Source organism: Pseudophryne corroboree, chromosome 8 (genome assembly GCF_028390025.1).
Source record: "Pseudophryne corroboree isolate aPseCor3 chromosome 8, aPseCor3.hap2, whole genome shotgun sequence".
NCBI classification, from domain to species: Eukaryota; Metazoa; Chordata; class Amphibia; order Anura; family Myobatrachidae; genus Pseudophryne; species Pseudophryne corroboree.
In genome coordinates, this window is record NC_086451.1 from 481,331,048 (window position 1) to 481,346,434 (window position 15,387).

The 15,387-nt window shown below is 43.3% G+C and overlaps 1 protein-coding gene across 1 annotated transcript in view; it reads right to left on the minus strand.

Moving 5' to 3' along the window:
- The window catches only part of LOC134949658 (connector enhancer of kinase suppressor of ras 2-like), a 766,590-nt gene that overhangs the window by 560,849 nt on the left and 190,354 nt on the right, over nucleotides 1-15,387 (minus strand). The window contains exon 2 of the mRNA XM_063938397.1: nucleotides 13,213-13,376. Within this exon, the coding sequence (XP_063794467.1) occupies nucleotides 13,213-13,376 (164 nt within the window). The remainder of the gene's footprint in view (nucleotides 1-13,212; nucleotides 13,377-15,387) is intronic.

Below are 15,387 nucleotides of genomic sequence, written 5' to 3' on the forward strand. Positions count from 1 at the left end.
ATGACCTGACCACTGGCCATGACCATAGTACATCTATTACACCCTCTACAGACATAGGACACTACACCTCCAACATGACCCGACCACTGGCTATAATACATCTATTACACCCTATACAGACATAGGACACTACACCTCCAACATGACCTGACCACTGGCCATGACCATAATACATCTATTACACCCTATACAGACATAGGACACTACACCCCAACATGACCTGACCACTGGCCATGACCATAATACATCTATTACACCCTCTACAGACATAGGACACTACACCTCCAACATGACCTGACCACTGACTATAATACATCTATTACACCCTATACAGACAGAGGACACTACACCTCCAACATGACCTGACCACTGGCCATGACCATAATACAACTATTACACCCTATACAGACACAGGACACAACACCACAACATGACCTGACCTCTGGCCATGACCATATAACATCTATTACACCCTATAGAGACATAGGACACTACACCCCAACATGACCTGACCACTGGCCATGACCATAAAAAATCTATTATACCCTATACAGACATAGGACACTACACCCCCAACATGACCTGACCACTGGCCATGACCATAACACATCTATTACACCCTATACAGACATAGGACACCACACAGCCAACATGACCTGACCACTGGCCATGACCATAATACATCTTTTACACCCTATACAGACATAGGACACTACACCCCCAACATGACCTGACCACTGGCCATGACCATAATACATCTGTTACACCCTATACAGACATAGGACACTACACACCCAACATGACCTGACCACTGGCCATGACCATAATACATCTATTATACCCTATACAGAAATAGGACACTACACCCCCAACATGACCTGACCACTGGCCATGACCGTAATACATCTATTACACCCTATACAGACATAGGACACTACACCTCCAACATGACTTGACTGCTGGACATGACCATAATACATCTATTACACCGTATACAGACATAGGACACTACAACCCAACATGACCTGACCACTGGCCATGACCATAATACATCTATTACACCCTCTACAGACATAGGACACTACACCCCCAACATGACCTGACAACTGGCCATGACCATAATACATCTATTACACCCTATACAGACATAGGACACTACACACCCAACATGACCTGACCACTGGCCGTGACCATAATACATCTATTACACCCTATGCAGACATAGGACACTACACCCCCAACATGACCTGACCATTGGTCATGACCATAATACATCTATTACACCCTATACAGACATAGGACACTACACCCCAACATGACCTGACCACTGGCCATGACCATAATACTTCTATTACACCCTATACAGACATAGGACACTACATCCCCAACATGACCTGACCACTGGCCATGACCATAATACATCTATTACACCCTATACAGACATAGGACACTACATCCCCAACATGACCTGACCACCGGCCATGACCATAATACATCTATTACACCCTATACAGACATAGGACAAAACACTCCAAACATGACCTGACCACTGGCCATGACCATAATACATCTATTACACCCTATACAGACATAGGACACTACATCCCCAACATGACCTGACCACTGGCCATGACCATAATACATCTATTACACCCTATACAGACATAGGACACTACACCCTCAACATGACCTGACCACTGGCCATGACCATAATACATCTATTACACCCTATACAGATATAGAACACTGCATCCCCAACATGACCTGACCGCTGGCCATGACCATAATACATCTATTACACCCTATACAGACATAGGACAATACATCCCCAACATGACCTGACCACTGGCCATGACCATAATACATCTATTACACCCTATACAGACATAGGACACTACACCCTCAACATCACCTAACCACTGGCCATGACCATAAAACATCTATTACACCCTATACAGACATAGGACACTACACCCCAACATGACCTGACCACTGACCATGACCATAATACATCTATTACACCCTATACATACATAGGACACTACACCTCAACATGACCTGACCACTGGACATGACCATAATACATCTATTACACCCTATACAGACATAGGACACTACATCCCCAACATGACCTGACCACTGGCCATGACCATAATACATCTTTTACACCCTATACAGACATAGGACACTACATCCCCAACATGACCTGACCGCTGTACATGACCATAATACATCTATTACACCCTACACAGACATAGAACACTACACCCCCAACATGACCTGACCACTGGCCATGACCATAATACATCTATTACACCCTATACAGACACAGGACACTACACCCCTAACATGACCTGAACACTGGCCATGACCATAATACATCTATTACACCCTATACAGACATAGGACACTACATCCCCAACATGACCTGACCACTGGCCTTGACCATAATACATCTATTACACCCTATACAGACATAGGACACTACACCCCAACATGACCTGACCACTGGCCGTGACCATAATACATCTATTACACCCTATACAGACATAGGACACTACACCCCAACATGACCTGACCTCTGGCCATGACCATATAACATCTATTACACCCTATAGAGACATAGGACACTACACACCAACATGACCTAACCACTGGCCATGACCATAATACATCTCTTACACCCTATACAGACATAGGACACTACACCCCCAACAGGACCTGACCACTAGACATGACCATAATACATCTATTACATTCTATACAGACATAGGACACTACACCCCCAACATGACCTGACCACTGGCCATGACCATAATACATCTATTACACCCTATACAGACATAGAACACTACACCCCAACATGACCTGACCTCTGGACGTCACCATAATACATCTATTACACCCTATACATACATAGGACACTACACCCCAACATGACCTGACCACTGGCCATGACCATAGTACATCTATTACACCCTCTACAGACATAGGACACTACACCTCCAACATGACCCGACCACTGGCTATAATACATCTATTACACCCTATACAGACATAGGACACTACACCTCCAACATGACCTGACCACTGGCCATGACCATAACACATCTATTACACCCTATACAGACATAGGACACTACACCCCAACATGACCTGACCACTGGCCATGACCATAATACATCTATTACACCCTCTACAGACATAGGACACTACACCTCCAACATGACCTGACCACTGACTATAATACATCTATTACACCCTATACAGACAGAGGACACTACACCTCCAACATGACCTGACCACTGGCCATGACCATAATACAACTATTACACCCTATACAGACACAGGACACAACACCACAACATGACCTGACCTCTGGCCATGACCATATAACATCTATTACACCCTATAGAGACATAGGACACTACACCCCAACATGACCTGACCACTGGCCATGACCATAAAAAATCTATTATACCCTATACAGACATAGGACACTACACCCCCAACATGACCTGACCACTGGCCATGACCATAACACATCTATTACACCCTATACAGACATAGGACACCACACAGCCAACATGACCTGACCACTGGCCATGACCATAATACATCTTTTACACCCTATACAGACATAGGACACTACACCCCCAACATGACCTGACCACTGGCCATGACCATAATACATCTGTTACACCCTATACAGACATAGGACACTACACACCCAACATGACCTGACCACTGGCCATGACCATAATACATCTATTATACCCTATACAGAAATAGGACACTACACCCCCAACATGACCTGACCGCTGGCCATGACCGTAATACATCTATTACACCCTATACAGACATAGGACACTACACCTCCAACATGACTTGACTGCTGGACATGACCATAATACATCTATTACACCGTATACAGACATAGGACACTACAACCCAACATGACCTGACCACTGGCCATGACCATAATACATCTATTACACCCTCTACAGACATAGGACACTACACCCCCAACATGACCTGACAACTGGCCATGACCATAATACATCTATTACACCCTATACAGACATAGGACACTACACACCCAACATGACCTGACCACTGGCCGTGACCATAATACATCTATTACACCCTATGCAGACATAGGACACTACACCCCCAACATGACCTGACCATTGGTCATGACCATAATACATCTATTACACCCTATACAGACATAGGACACTACACACCCAACATGACCTGACCACTGGCCATGACCATAATACATCTATTATACCCTATACAGACATAGGACACTACACCCCCTACATGACCTGACCACTGGCCATGACCATTATACATCTATTACACCCTCTACAGACATAGGACACTACACCTCCAACATGACCTGACCACTGGCCATGACCATAATACATCTATTACACCCTATACAGACACAGGACACTACACCACAACATGACCTGACCTCTGGCCATGACCATATAACATCTATTACACCCTATAGAGACATAGGACACTACACCCCAACATGACCCGACCACTGGCCATGACCATAATACATCTATTATACCCTATACAGACATAGGACACTACACCCCCAACATGACCTGACCACTGGCCATGACCATAACACATCTATTACACCCTATACAGACATAGGACACTACACCCCAACATGACCTGACCACTGGCCGTGACCATAATACATCTATTACACCCTATACAGACATAGAACACTACACCCCCAACATGACCTGACCACTGACCGTGACCATAATACATCTATTACACCCTATACAGACATAGGACACTACACCCCCAACATGACCTGACCACTGGCCATGACCATAATACATCTATTACACCCTATACAGACATAGGACACTACACACCCAACATGACCAGACCACTGGCCATGACCATAATACATCTATTATACCCTATACAGAAATAGGACACTACACCCCCAACATGACCTGACCACTGGCCATGACCATAATACATCTATTACACCCTATACAGACATAGGACACTGCACTCCCAACGTGACCTGACCACTGGCCATGACCATAATACATCTATTACACTCTATACAGTCATTGGGGGTAATTCCAAGTTGATCGCAGCAGCAAATTTTTTAGCAGTTGGTCAAAACCATGTGCACTGCAGGGGGGCAGATATAACATTTGTAGAGAGAGTTAGATTTGGGTGGGTTATTTTGTTTCTGTGCAGGGTAAATACTGGCTGCTTTATTTTTACACTGCAATTTAGATTGCAGATTGAACTCACCACACCCAAATCTATCTCTCTCTGCACATGTTATATCTGCCCCCCCCCCCCCCTGCAGTGCACATGGTTTTGCCCAACTGCTAAAAAATTTCCTGCTGCGATCAACTTGGAATTACCCCCATAGGACACTACATCCCCAACATTACCTGACCACTTGCCATGACGATAATACATTCTATTACACCCTATACACACATAGGACACTCCACCCCCAACATGACCTGACCACTGGCCATAATACATCTATTATACCCTATACAGATATAGGACAGTACACCCCCAACATGACCCGACCACTGGCCATGACTATAATACATCTATTACACCCTATACAGATATAGGACACTACACCCCCAACATGACCTGACCAGTGGCCATAATACATCTATTATACCCTATATAGATATATGACACTACACCCCAACATGACCTGACCACTGGCTATGACCATAATACATCTATTACACCCTATACAGACATAGGACACTACACCCCTAGCAAGACCTGACCACTGGCCATAATACATCTGTTATACCCTATACATATATAGGACACTATACCCCAACATGACCTGACCACTGGCAATGACCATAATACATCTATTACACCCTATACAGACATAGGACACTACACCCCCAACATGACCTGACCACTGGCCATGACCATAATACATCTATTACACCCTATACAGACATAGGACACTACACCCCCAACATGACCTGACCACTGGCCATGACCATAATACATCTATTACACCCTATACAGACATAGGACACTACACCCCCAACATGACCCGACCACTGGCCATGACTATAATACATCTATTACACCCTATACAGACATAGGACACTACACCCCCAACATGACCTGACCACTGCCCATAATACATCTATTATACCCTATACAGATATAGGACACTACACCCCAACATGACCTGACCACTGGCCATGACCATAATACATCTATTACACCCTATACAGACATAGGACACTACACCCCTAGCATGACCTGACCACTGACCATAATACATCTATTATACCCTATACAGATATAGGACACTATACCCCAACATGACCTTACCACTGGCCATGACCATAATACATCTATTACACCCTATACAGACATAGGACACTACACCCCCAACATGACCTGACCACTGGCCATAATACATCTATTATACCCTATACAGATATAGGACACTACACCCCAACATGACCTGACCACTGGCCATGACCATAATACATCTATTACACCCTATACAGACATAGGATACTACAACCCCGGCATGACCTGACCACTGGCCATAATACATCTGTTATACCCTATACAGATATAGGACACTACACCCCAACAAGACCTGACCACTGGCCATGACCATAATACATCTATTATACCCTATACAGACATAGGACACTACACCCCCAATATGACCTGACCACTGGCCATGACCATAATACATCTATTATACCTTATACAGACATAGGACACTACACCCCCAACATGACCTGACCACTGGCCATGACCATAATACATCTATTACACCCTATACAGACATAGAACACTACACCCCAACATGACCTGACCACTGGACGTGACCATAATACATCTATTACACCCTATACAGACATAGGATTCTACACCCCCAACATGATCTGACCGCTGGACATGACCAAACACATCTATTATACCCTATACAGATATAGAACACTACACCCCAACATGACCTGACCAATGGCCATGACCATAATATATCTATTACACCCTATACAGACATAGGACACTACACCCCCAACATGACCATACCACTGGCCATGACCATAATACATCTATTACACCCTATACATACATAGGACACTACACCCCAACATGACCTGACCACTGGCCATGACCATAATACATCTATTACCCCCTATACAGACATAGGACACTACACCCCAACATGACCTGACCACTGGCCATGACCATAATACATCTATTACCCCCTATATAGACATAGGACACTACACCCCCAACATGACCTTACCACTGGCCATGACCATAATACATCTATTACACCTTATACAAACATAGGACACTACACCCCAACATGACCTGACCACTGGACATGACCATAATACATCTATTACACCCTCTACAGACATAGGACATTACACCCCAAAATGACATGACCACTGGACATGACCATAATACGTCTACTACACCTTATACAGACATAGGACACTACACCCCAACATGACCTGACTGCTGGCCCTGACCATAATACTTCTATTACACCATATACAGACAAAGGACACTGCACCCCCAACATGACCTGACTGCTGGCCGTGACCATAATACATCTATTACACCTTATACAGACATAGGACACTACACCATTTACATGACCTAACTACTGACCATGACCATAATACATCCATTACACCCTATACAGACATAGGACACTACACCCCAACATGACCTGACCATTGGACATGACCATAATACATCTATTACACCCTATACAGACATAGGACACTACACCCCCAACATTTTCTGACCACTGGCCATGACCTTAATACATCTATTACACCCTATACAGACACAGGACACTACACCCCCAACATGACCTTACCACTGGCCATGACCATAATACATCTATTATACCCTATACAGACATAGGACCCTACACCCCCAACATGACCTGACCACTGGCCATGATCATAATACATCTATTACACCCTATACACACATAGGACACTTCACCCCCAACATGTCCTTACCACTGGCCATGACCATAATACATCTATTATACCCTATACAGACATAGAACACTACACCCCCAACATGACCTGACCACTGGCCATGACCATAATACATCTATTACACCCTATACAGACATAGGACACTACACCCCAACATGACCTGACCGCTGGCCATGACCATAATACATCTATTACACCCTATACAGACATAGGACACTACACCCCAACATGACCTGACCTCTGGCCATGAACATAATACATGTATTACACCCTATACATTCATAGGACCCTACACCCCCAACATGACCTGACCACTGGACATAACCATAATACATCTATTACACCCTATACATTCATAGGACCCTACACCCCCAACATGACCTGACCACTGGCCGTGACCATAATACATCTATCACACCCTATACAGACATAGGACACTACACCCCAACATGACCTGACCACTGGCCAAGACCATAATACATCTATTACACCCTATATAGACATAGGATACTACACCCCAACATGACCTGAACACTAGCCATGACCATAATACATCTATTACACCCTATACAGACATAGGACACTACACACCCAACATGACCTGACCGCTGGCCTTGACCATAATACATCTATTACACCCTATGCATAGGACACTACACCCCAACATGACCTGACAACTGGCCGTGACCATAATACATCTATTACACCCTATGCAAACATAGGACACTACACCCCAACATGACCTGACCACTGGCCGTGACCATAATACATCTATTACACCCTATACAGATATAGGACACTACACCCCAACATGACCTGACCACTGGCCATAACCATAATACATCTATTACACCCTATACAGACATAGGACACTACACCCCCAACCTGACCTGACCACAATCCATGACCATAATACATCTATTACACCCTATACAGACATAGGACACTACACCCCCAACTTGACCTGACCACTGGCCATGACCATAATACATCTATTATACCCTATACAGAGATAGGACCCTACACCCGAACATGACATGACCACTGCAAATGAAAAGTTGTGTTGATCTGCGCTCCTAATTTGTGCAGCTGGCAACCTAATCGGGTTACACCATACCCGTATAGTCACATATAACAGTACAACATTATTCAACACACTCTAGGATTGGAGGCGATTAAATATCATTTAGAGAAACATCAGGTTACCGTTAAAGAACAGGAATTTATTTTGGAAGGGATCTTTTTCATCCTAAATAATAACTTTTTTTGGTATGAAGGGGATTTCTTTATGCAGACGTACGGAACTGCGATGGGCACTAGGCTGGCACCCAGCTATGCAAACCTCTTCATGGCGCATTGGGAGGACAAGTACATATGGGCAGGTCACCCATGGGGTGCCAGCCTAGTGTCCTGGTTCCGGTATGTGGACGACATTATGTTCATATGGGGTGGTACAGAAAGTACCCTTCTAGAATTCTGTACATTTATAAACTCTAATGACAAACATATAGAGTTAACATTTGTAACGAGTAAGGCGGAGATAAATTTCTTGGACCTGACGATATTCCCGGAAGGAGATAAATTAGGGACCAAGAACTACTCAAAGCCGACCGACTGTAACTCCTATATTGATTCCAGTAGTAACCATCATGTAAATTGGATTAGGAGTATACCAAATGGCCAATTTCAACGACTGAGAAGAAATTGCTCCAAATTAGAATCTTATGAAGATCAAGCAAACATCATGGAGGAACAATTCCTCAATAAAGGTTTTGAATCAAATACTATCAGAGAAGTTAGAATGAAATGCTCTGAGATGGATAGGTATAAAATGTTACATGGGAAGAATAAAAGTAATAAATGCAATCAGAATAAAGAGGTCTCATTCATTACTTCATATTCTTCACAACACCAACAGGTGGAAAAAATTATTAAAAAACACTGGGGGATCCTTGAAAGAGATCCCCTTTTGAAAATTTTTATTTCAAATCGCTCTAAATTCATATATAGAAGAGCGGAGAATTTACGGTCAAAGTTGGTGAAAAGTGTTTTGCCAGTACAAAAAATGACCACCAGAATTACCTCAAAAGGTTTTTATAGATGTGGCCAATGCTTAATGTGCAAAAACTGTAAAACCAGGGATAAGGTGACGGAATATAAATCCAATATTACAAATGTGGAATACCAGATTAAAGACTTTACCTCCTGTAACAACAAAAATGTTATATACCTTTTAGAGTGCAAGTGCGGGATTCAATATATCGGACGTACAGGTAGAAGGTTGAAAGAAAGACTGTCCGAACACGTCAGAAATATCAGAAAGGGTTTTGAGAACCATAGTGTATCTATGCATTTTAGGGATAAACATAAATGTGAGATTAAAGATTTAAAATCATTTTGTGGCATTAAGTTAGGGAAATGTAATTGGCGCACTAAGGATGTGGAAGCAGCACTAGCGAGGCTGGAGATGCGCACTATATATGAGATGAGAACATTGACTCCTAATGGGTTAAACGCTGATTTTGGGGGAAAGATGTTATTATGATGAAATATCTGATACTTGTTCTTATCTTTTGTCTCCTTAATCATCCCTGGTTGTGTGTGTGCAAACACCCAATGTGTATAAATAATGGATGTGATGACTATAGTTAAGGGGTGGTTTAATTTTATTAAATGTAGCATATTAGCAAGTTTTTAATAGATTTGCTATATTAACTAGGATTCGGATAATGAGGCTGTGTTTAAATGAGAATGTATAATTTTGTGAATACTGTGTAAAATATATTCCATATAGAAACTAGCAGCATAGAGGTTTAAAGTTAGAAGGGTGTGTCTGACTGATGTAATGATTGAAAAAGCCAGGCATAGGTCGTCTAAGATTGGAGAATATGGGTCAGATGACCTGAGACCCTGGAGGATAAATGTCAGAAAGGAAGTGCATGACGGCATCTCTTGAAAAAGGATAAAGCATTATCTGAAACGCGTTGAGGTTGTCATTTCCAGGAGCCACGGAAGCCACTTCATGGGAAGTCTGAGCCGCATCTAACATATGTTGCCTCGGTGCCGATCGTGGACTGCAGCACGCACGGAAACCGGGCTAAGTGTGCTCTTTCTACCATCCTGTTAGTGACTGAGAAGATGTACCTGGCCTTTAAACCATTTTTTATGTTAAATAAATCTTTTATCTTTGGATCCACACGGTTCTGTCCATTCTATAAGAGGAAAGGGGACCTAAAGAAACCTTTTGGAGCACGCGAGATCGAAGTAAAATGTAAGTTTGGTGTGTCGTCTAAACCATATTGCATATAAGTGGGTTTCGTGGAAAAGATACCTTTCTGTGACTACGGGTGAGAACACTAAAGTAAGTGTCCGCCCACGGGGCAAGCCACAGAGGGGAATCAAGCCGAAGAGTGTTTGTCCATGAACCTGGCTTGTGATTTTATTATTAGCAATATATTGTGATGAGGATTTAATAATATATAATATCCATTTGGTATAAGTTTCTGGTGAAATTATATGAAACTGAATGGTTCATACTGTATCCGAACAGCACAGGCGGTTTTAATATACCCGCAACAAACTGTATATACATAAAGGATTAGATTCAGCGCAGGCAACCTAAAACCTTTTACTATGACATGACCACTGGCCGTGACCATAACACATCTATTACACTCTATACAGACATAGGATACTGCCAACATTAATCAAGTAAGGAGCAGACTATCTCCTTGGTAAAACCATGGTGCACTGCAAGTGGAGCTTATTTACTATTTTCAGAGCGATTTAGAGTTGGAAGGGGGTGTCCTAGCTTGATTCTAAATGTCAGCTTCAAAACAAAGCTGCCCAATATTTGTTCCCCGCATGCAAAGCAATAAATATATTTTGCACCTCTTGCATTACAACAGTCTGATCCAGGACAAACTGCTCCTTGTGTGCTCACGATTTTTTATTTGCTCCTATCTCTAAATCAGGTGCTTTGTATTTAAGCACACAGTCAAGCACATTATATCATGAACATCCTCCTCTTCCCACAATTAATACCACGTTGGTCTGTAACGCTGCAAAACCGACCCCTGAGCTCACAATCCTGGAACCAATGACACTTCTTAATGTTTGTGGTTTGGTAAGGATACCTCTGTTTCTTGGTGCCTACTGTACCATGAACATTTTACACTTTGAAATATTTTATTAACCAGCTCATCTAAGCCATTGATAGTCGCACTCAGAAATAATTATTATTCCAGGATGATAGATTGGCCCAGAAAGACTTTCCGTGACTCTGCCTTCCCTGATCGACTATAAATATCATCCTGTGCGACACAAGACACCATCAGCGGACGCCGGCATAGCAGCTTTGTCAGGACCAAGATAGCTCGGCGCAGAATAATCACTCGCTTCCTTTCCGTCATTCCAAGACGCGTTTCTGCAGCCATCTGGCAGATGTGCTTTAAGAAAAGATTACATATTGTGTGGGCAAAATCTAGTGACTGTTTTTGAGGTGCCTGCGTGAAAATGAAAACAAAAAAATTCACAAAAACATTCATGGAGAATATCTTCTTTATGCATGACACATTGGACATTGGTGTTTTCCCCGGGATCCGGTCTGAAGATCGACAGTGTCTAGGTTGACAATGTTTAGGTCGACCACTATAGGTTGACAGTCACTAGGTCGACATGGATGGAAGGTCGACAGGGTTTCTAGGTCGACATGTGCTAGGTTGACAGGTCTAAAGGTCGACATGAGTTTTTCACATTTTTTTTCTTTTTTAAATTTTTTCATACTTAACGATCCACGTGGACTACGATTGGAACGGTAAAGTGTGCCGAGCGAAGCGGTAGCGGAGCGAAGGCACCATGCCCGAAGCATGGCGAGCGAAGCGAGCCATGCGAGGGGACGCGGTGCACTAATTTGGGATCCCGGTCACTCTACGGAGAAAACGACACCCAAAAAAAATAAATCCTCATGTCGACCTTTAAACCTGTCGACCTAGCACATGTCGACCTAGAAACCCTGTCGACCTTCCATCCATGTCGACCTAGTGACTGTCGACCTATAGTGGTCGACCTAAACATTGTCGACCTAGACACTGTCGATTTGATGAACCGCACCCGTTTTCCCCTAGAGGTAACAGAGCTTTGTATTATACAAAACATTCCTTACCAGTGCACACAGCAGATCAACTGCTTCCAAAATAAGTTCCTGGTGCCCGATGCGGGTGACACCCAGCTCCTCCAGTTCTTGGTGGGTGATGTGTAGTAACTGTTCCCCATTGATCTTTTCCCGCTCACAGTTTTTGATGTATTGCTGCAGGCAGTCGTCCAGCCCTGTAACGAGGGAACATTTCAGGAGGGTTACTCTGGGGGTGATGGTTTACCAAGTGAAATACTATATAGCCAGTTCTGTATAACACTGTTTTAAATTTATTACAATTACAATATTTCAGAACTTATCTAAAACCTGCTTTGTTTTAGGGCAAAAGGTTTTGCATGCAGGAACATTCCGTAGCCCACTGAGCCAAGAACATGTTTCTTAGTGCTCTGTCTTACCGCATGGACCCAATAAGATCATGAACACTCTAGTCCAGTGGACCCATTTGACTTAACGCAAATTCACTTCAAACAACATCTGCATGGGCCAACTGCACTAATACCGACTGCAGAGAGGTGAGAGGTCTCCAACTCTCATACCAATAACACTTACAAAGCCCACCCAGCTAGGTGGAACAGCTCACCTCAGTAGGGCAAATTAGCTTAACCTGTGTATTGAAGGGGAACGAACCTCGCCAGTGCAGCAAGATGGTTACTGGACTGACGTTCTTTCCCGCAAACCACTCACAAAGCCAACTAATACCCCTTTAAGACAGAGTTTTGAACCTGGGATATTGCCAGGGCAAGCTGGGTCATCCCAAGTCCTGTCTCTGTGTGAAAGGGTCTACCTGGGTCCAAAATTCCAGGTCTTCAACCCTGGCCGCTACCAGGGTTATTCTAGGGACAACTTGGGTAGCCTGTAGGGTAAATGCTCCATTGAGTTTTACCCCTACGGGTGCATACAACTGAGCATGATACCACAGTTATACAACAGACAACAAAACACACTTATTTTGAGTCCATCTGATGGGTAATTGTCATCATACCTAAGTAACGGGGAAACGGGGAAACAGACTGTGAAAATAGACTGGAAAATAAAGAGAAATAGACAAATATGACAAGGAATCCGCTATTTTGATGTGATATTTACTCAAAGCAAATTGTACTTCTAGTTTAGACATTGAGAGACCAGCTTGAAAGTTCTAAGAGTTCATAATACCATCTTCACCTTTCCAAGGGTCCCAGAGGGATGTATGCTTCTTGTAAAACATCCATGGAACGTCTTCATCTTTACCCTTTAGTAGGACTCAAGAAGGAGTAACCCTCTACTGACTGACAAACCTTTATGATACAGGGGCCGGAATGTCACAAAAGTCTTTATAAACCCCCTATGGATCTGGTATCTTACATAAACCTTCAATTACCATCCTGACCTCATCTACTGTAATTCTCTCACTCAAATGAATAAATTCCAGTATACTGGTGCCACAGTGTCCACTAGAAAGCTCTTTATCATGGCCAAGTCCAGTTCTAGAGTCACTAGGTCATATTCTTACAAATAGTATTAAGGAATTATAATGTCCACAAATATATCTATCAATAACCATTAAATGTCCAACATACAATTATCATCAAATACACAGAGATTGGAAAAATTAACATTATGTAAAAGGTTCAGAGATATAGAAAGGGGTCCCCTTATCCAGAACCGCCAAATTATACCATGCGGTAGACTGAAAACATCTCCAGAGAGTGACTTTAACTGTCAGGGATAAAGGTTGAACATAAGGTAACCAAGTACTAAAAACTTTTTAGTACTCTTTAGTTTGTGGACCTTTCAGTCCTATCCATCGCAATAATAAGATTCTAGGGGGTCAATTCAATTTTCCGACTGTTGAATAGCGCCGGTTTTTAGCTCCCGGCACTATTCAATTCTGCTCATGTTAAGTCAACGAATGTCTGTTCTCCCAGACTTAACAGGTTGATTTGTCGGGAGAACGGGCATTCTCCGACTTAAGTGCCCGGCGCGATGCGGATTCCCGACAGAATCAGCCTCGCGCCGGCCGCGTGGCAGCACTTTTGTCGGGTTTCTTCTCTCACCCCCCCCCCCCCCCGAGGGTGCGAGCGGAATTCCGACAATTAAGTGATTATGGCGCTGTATTGAATAGCGCCGGGAGCTAATTCCCAGCGCTATTCAACAGTCAGCAAATTGTCTTGACCCCTAGGAACCAATAATGAAAGAGAGGGT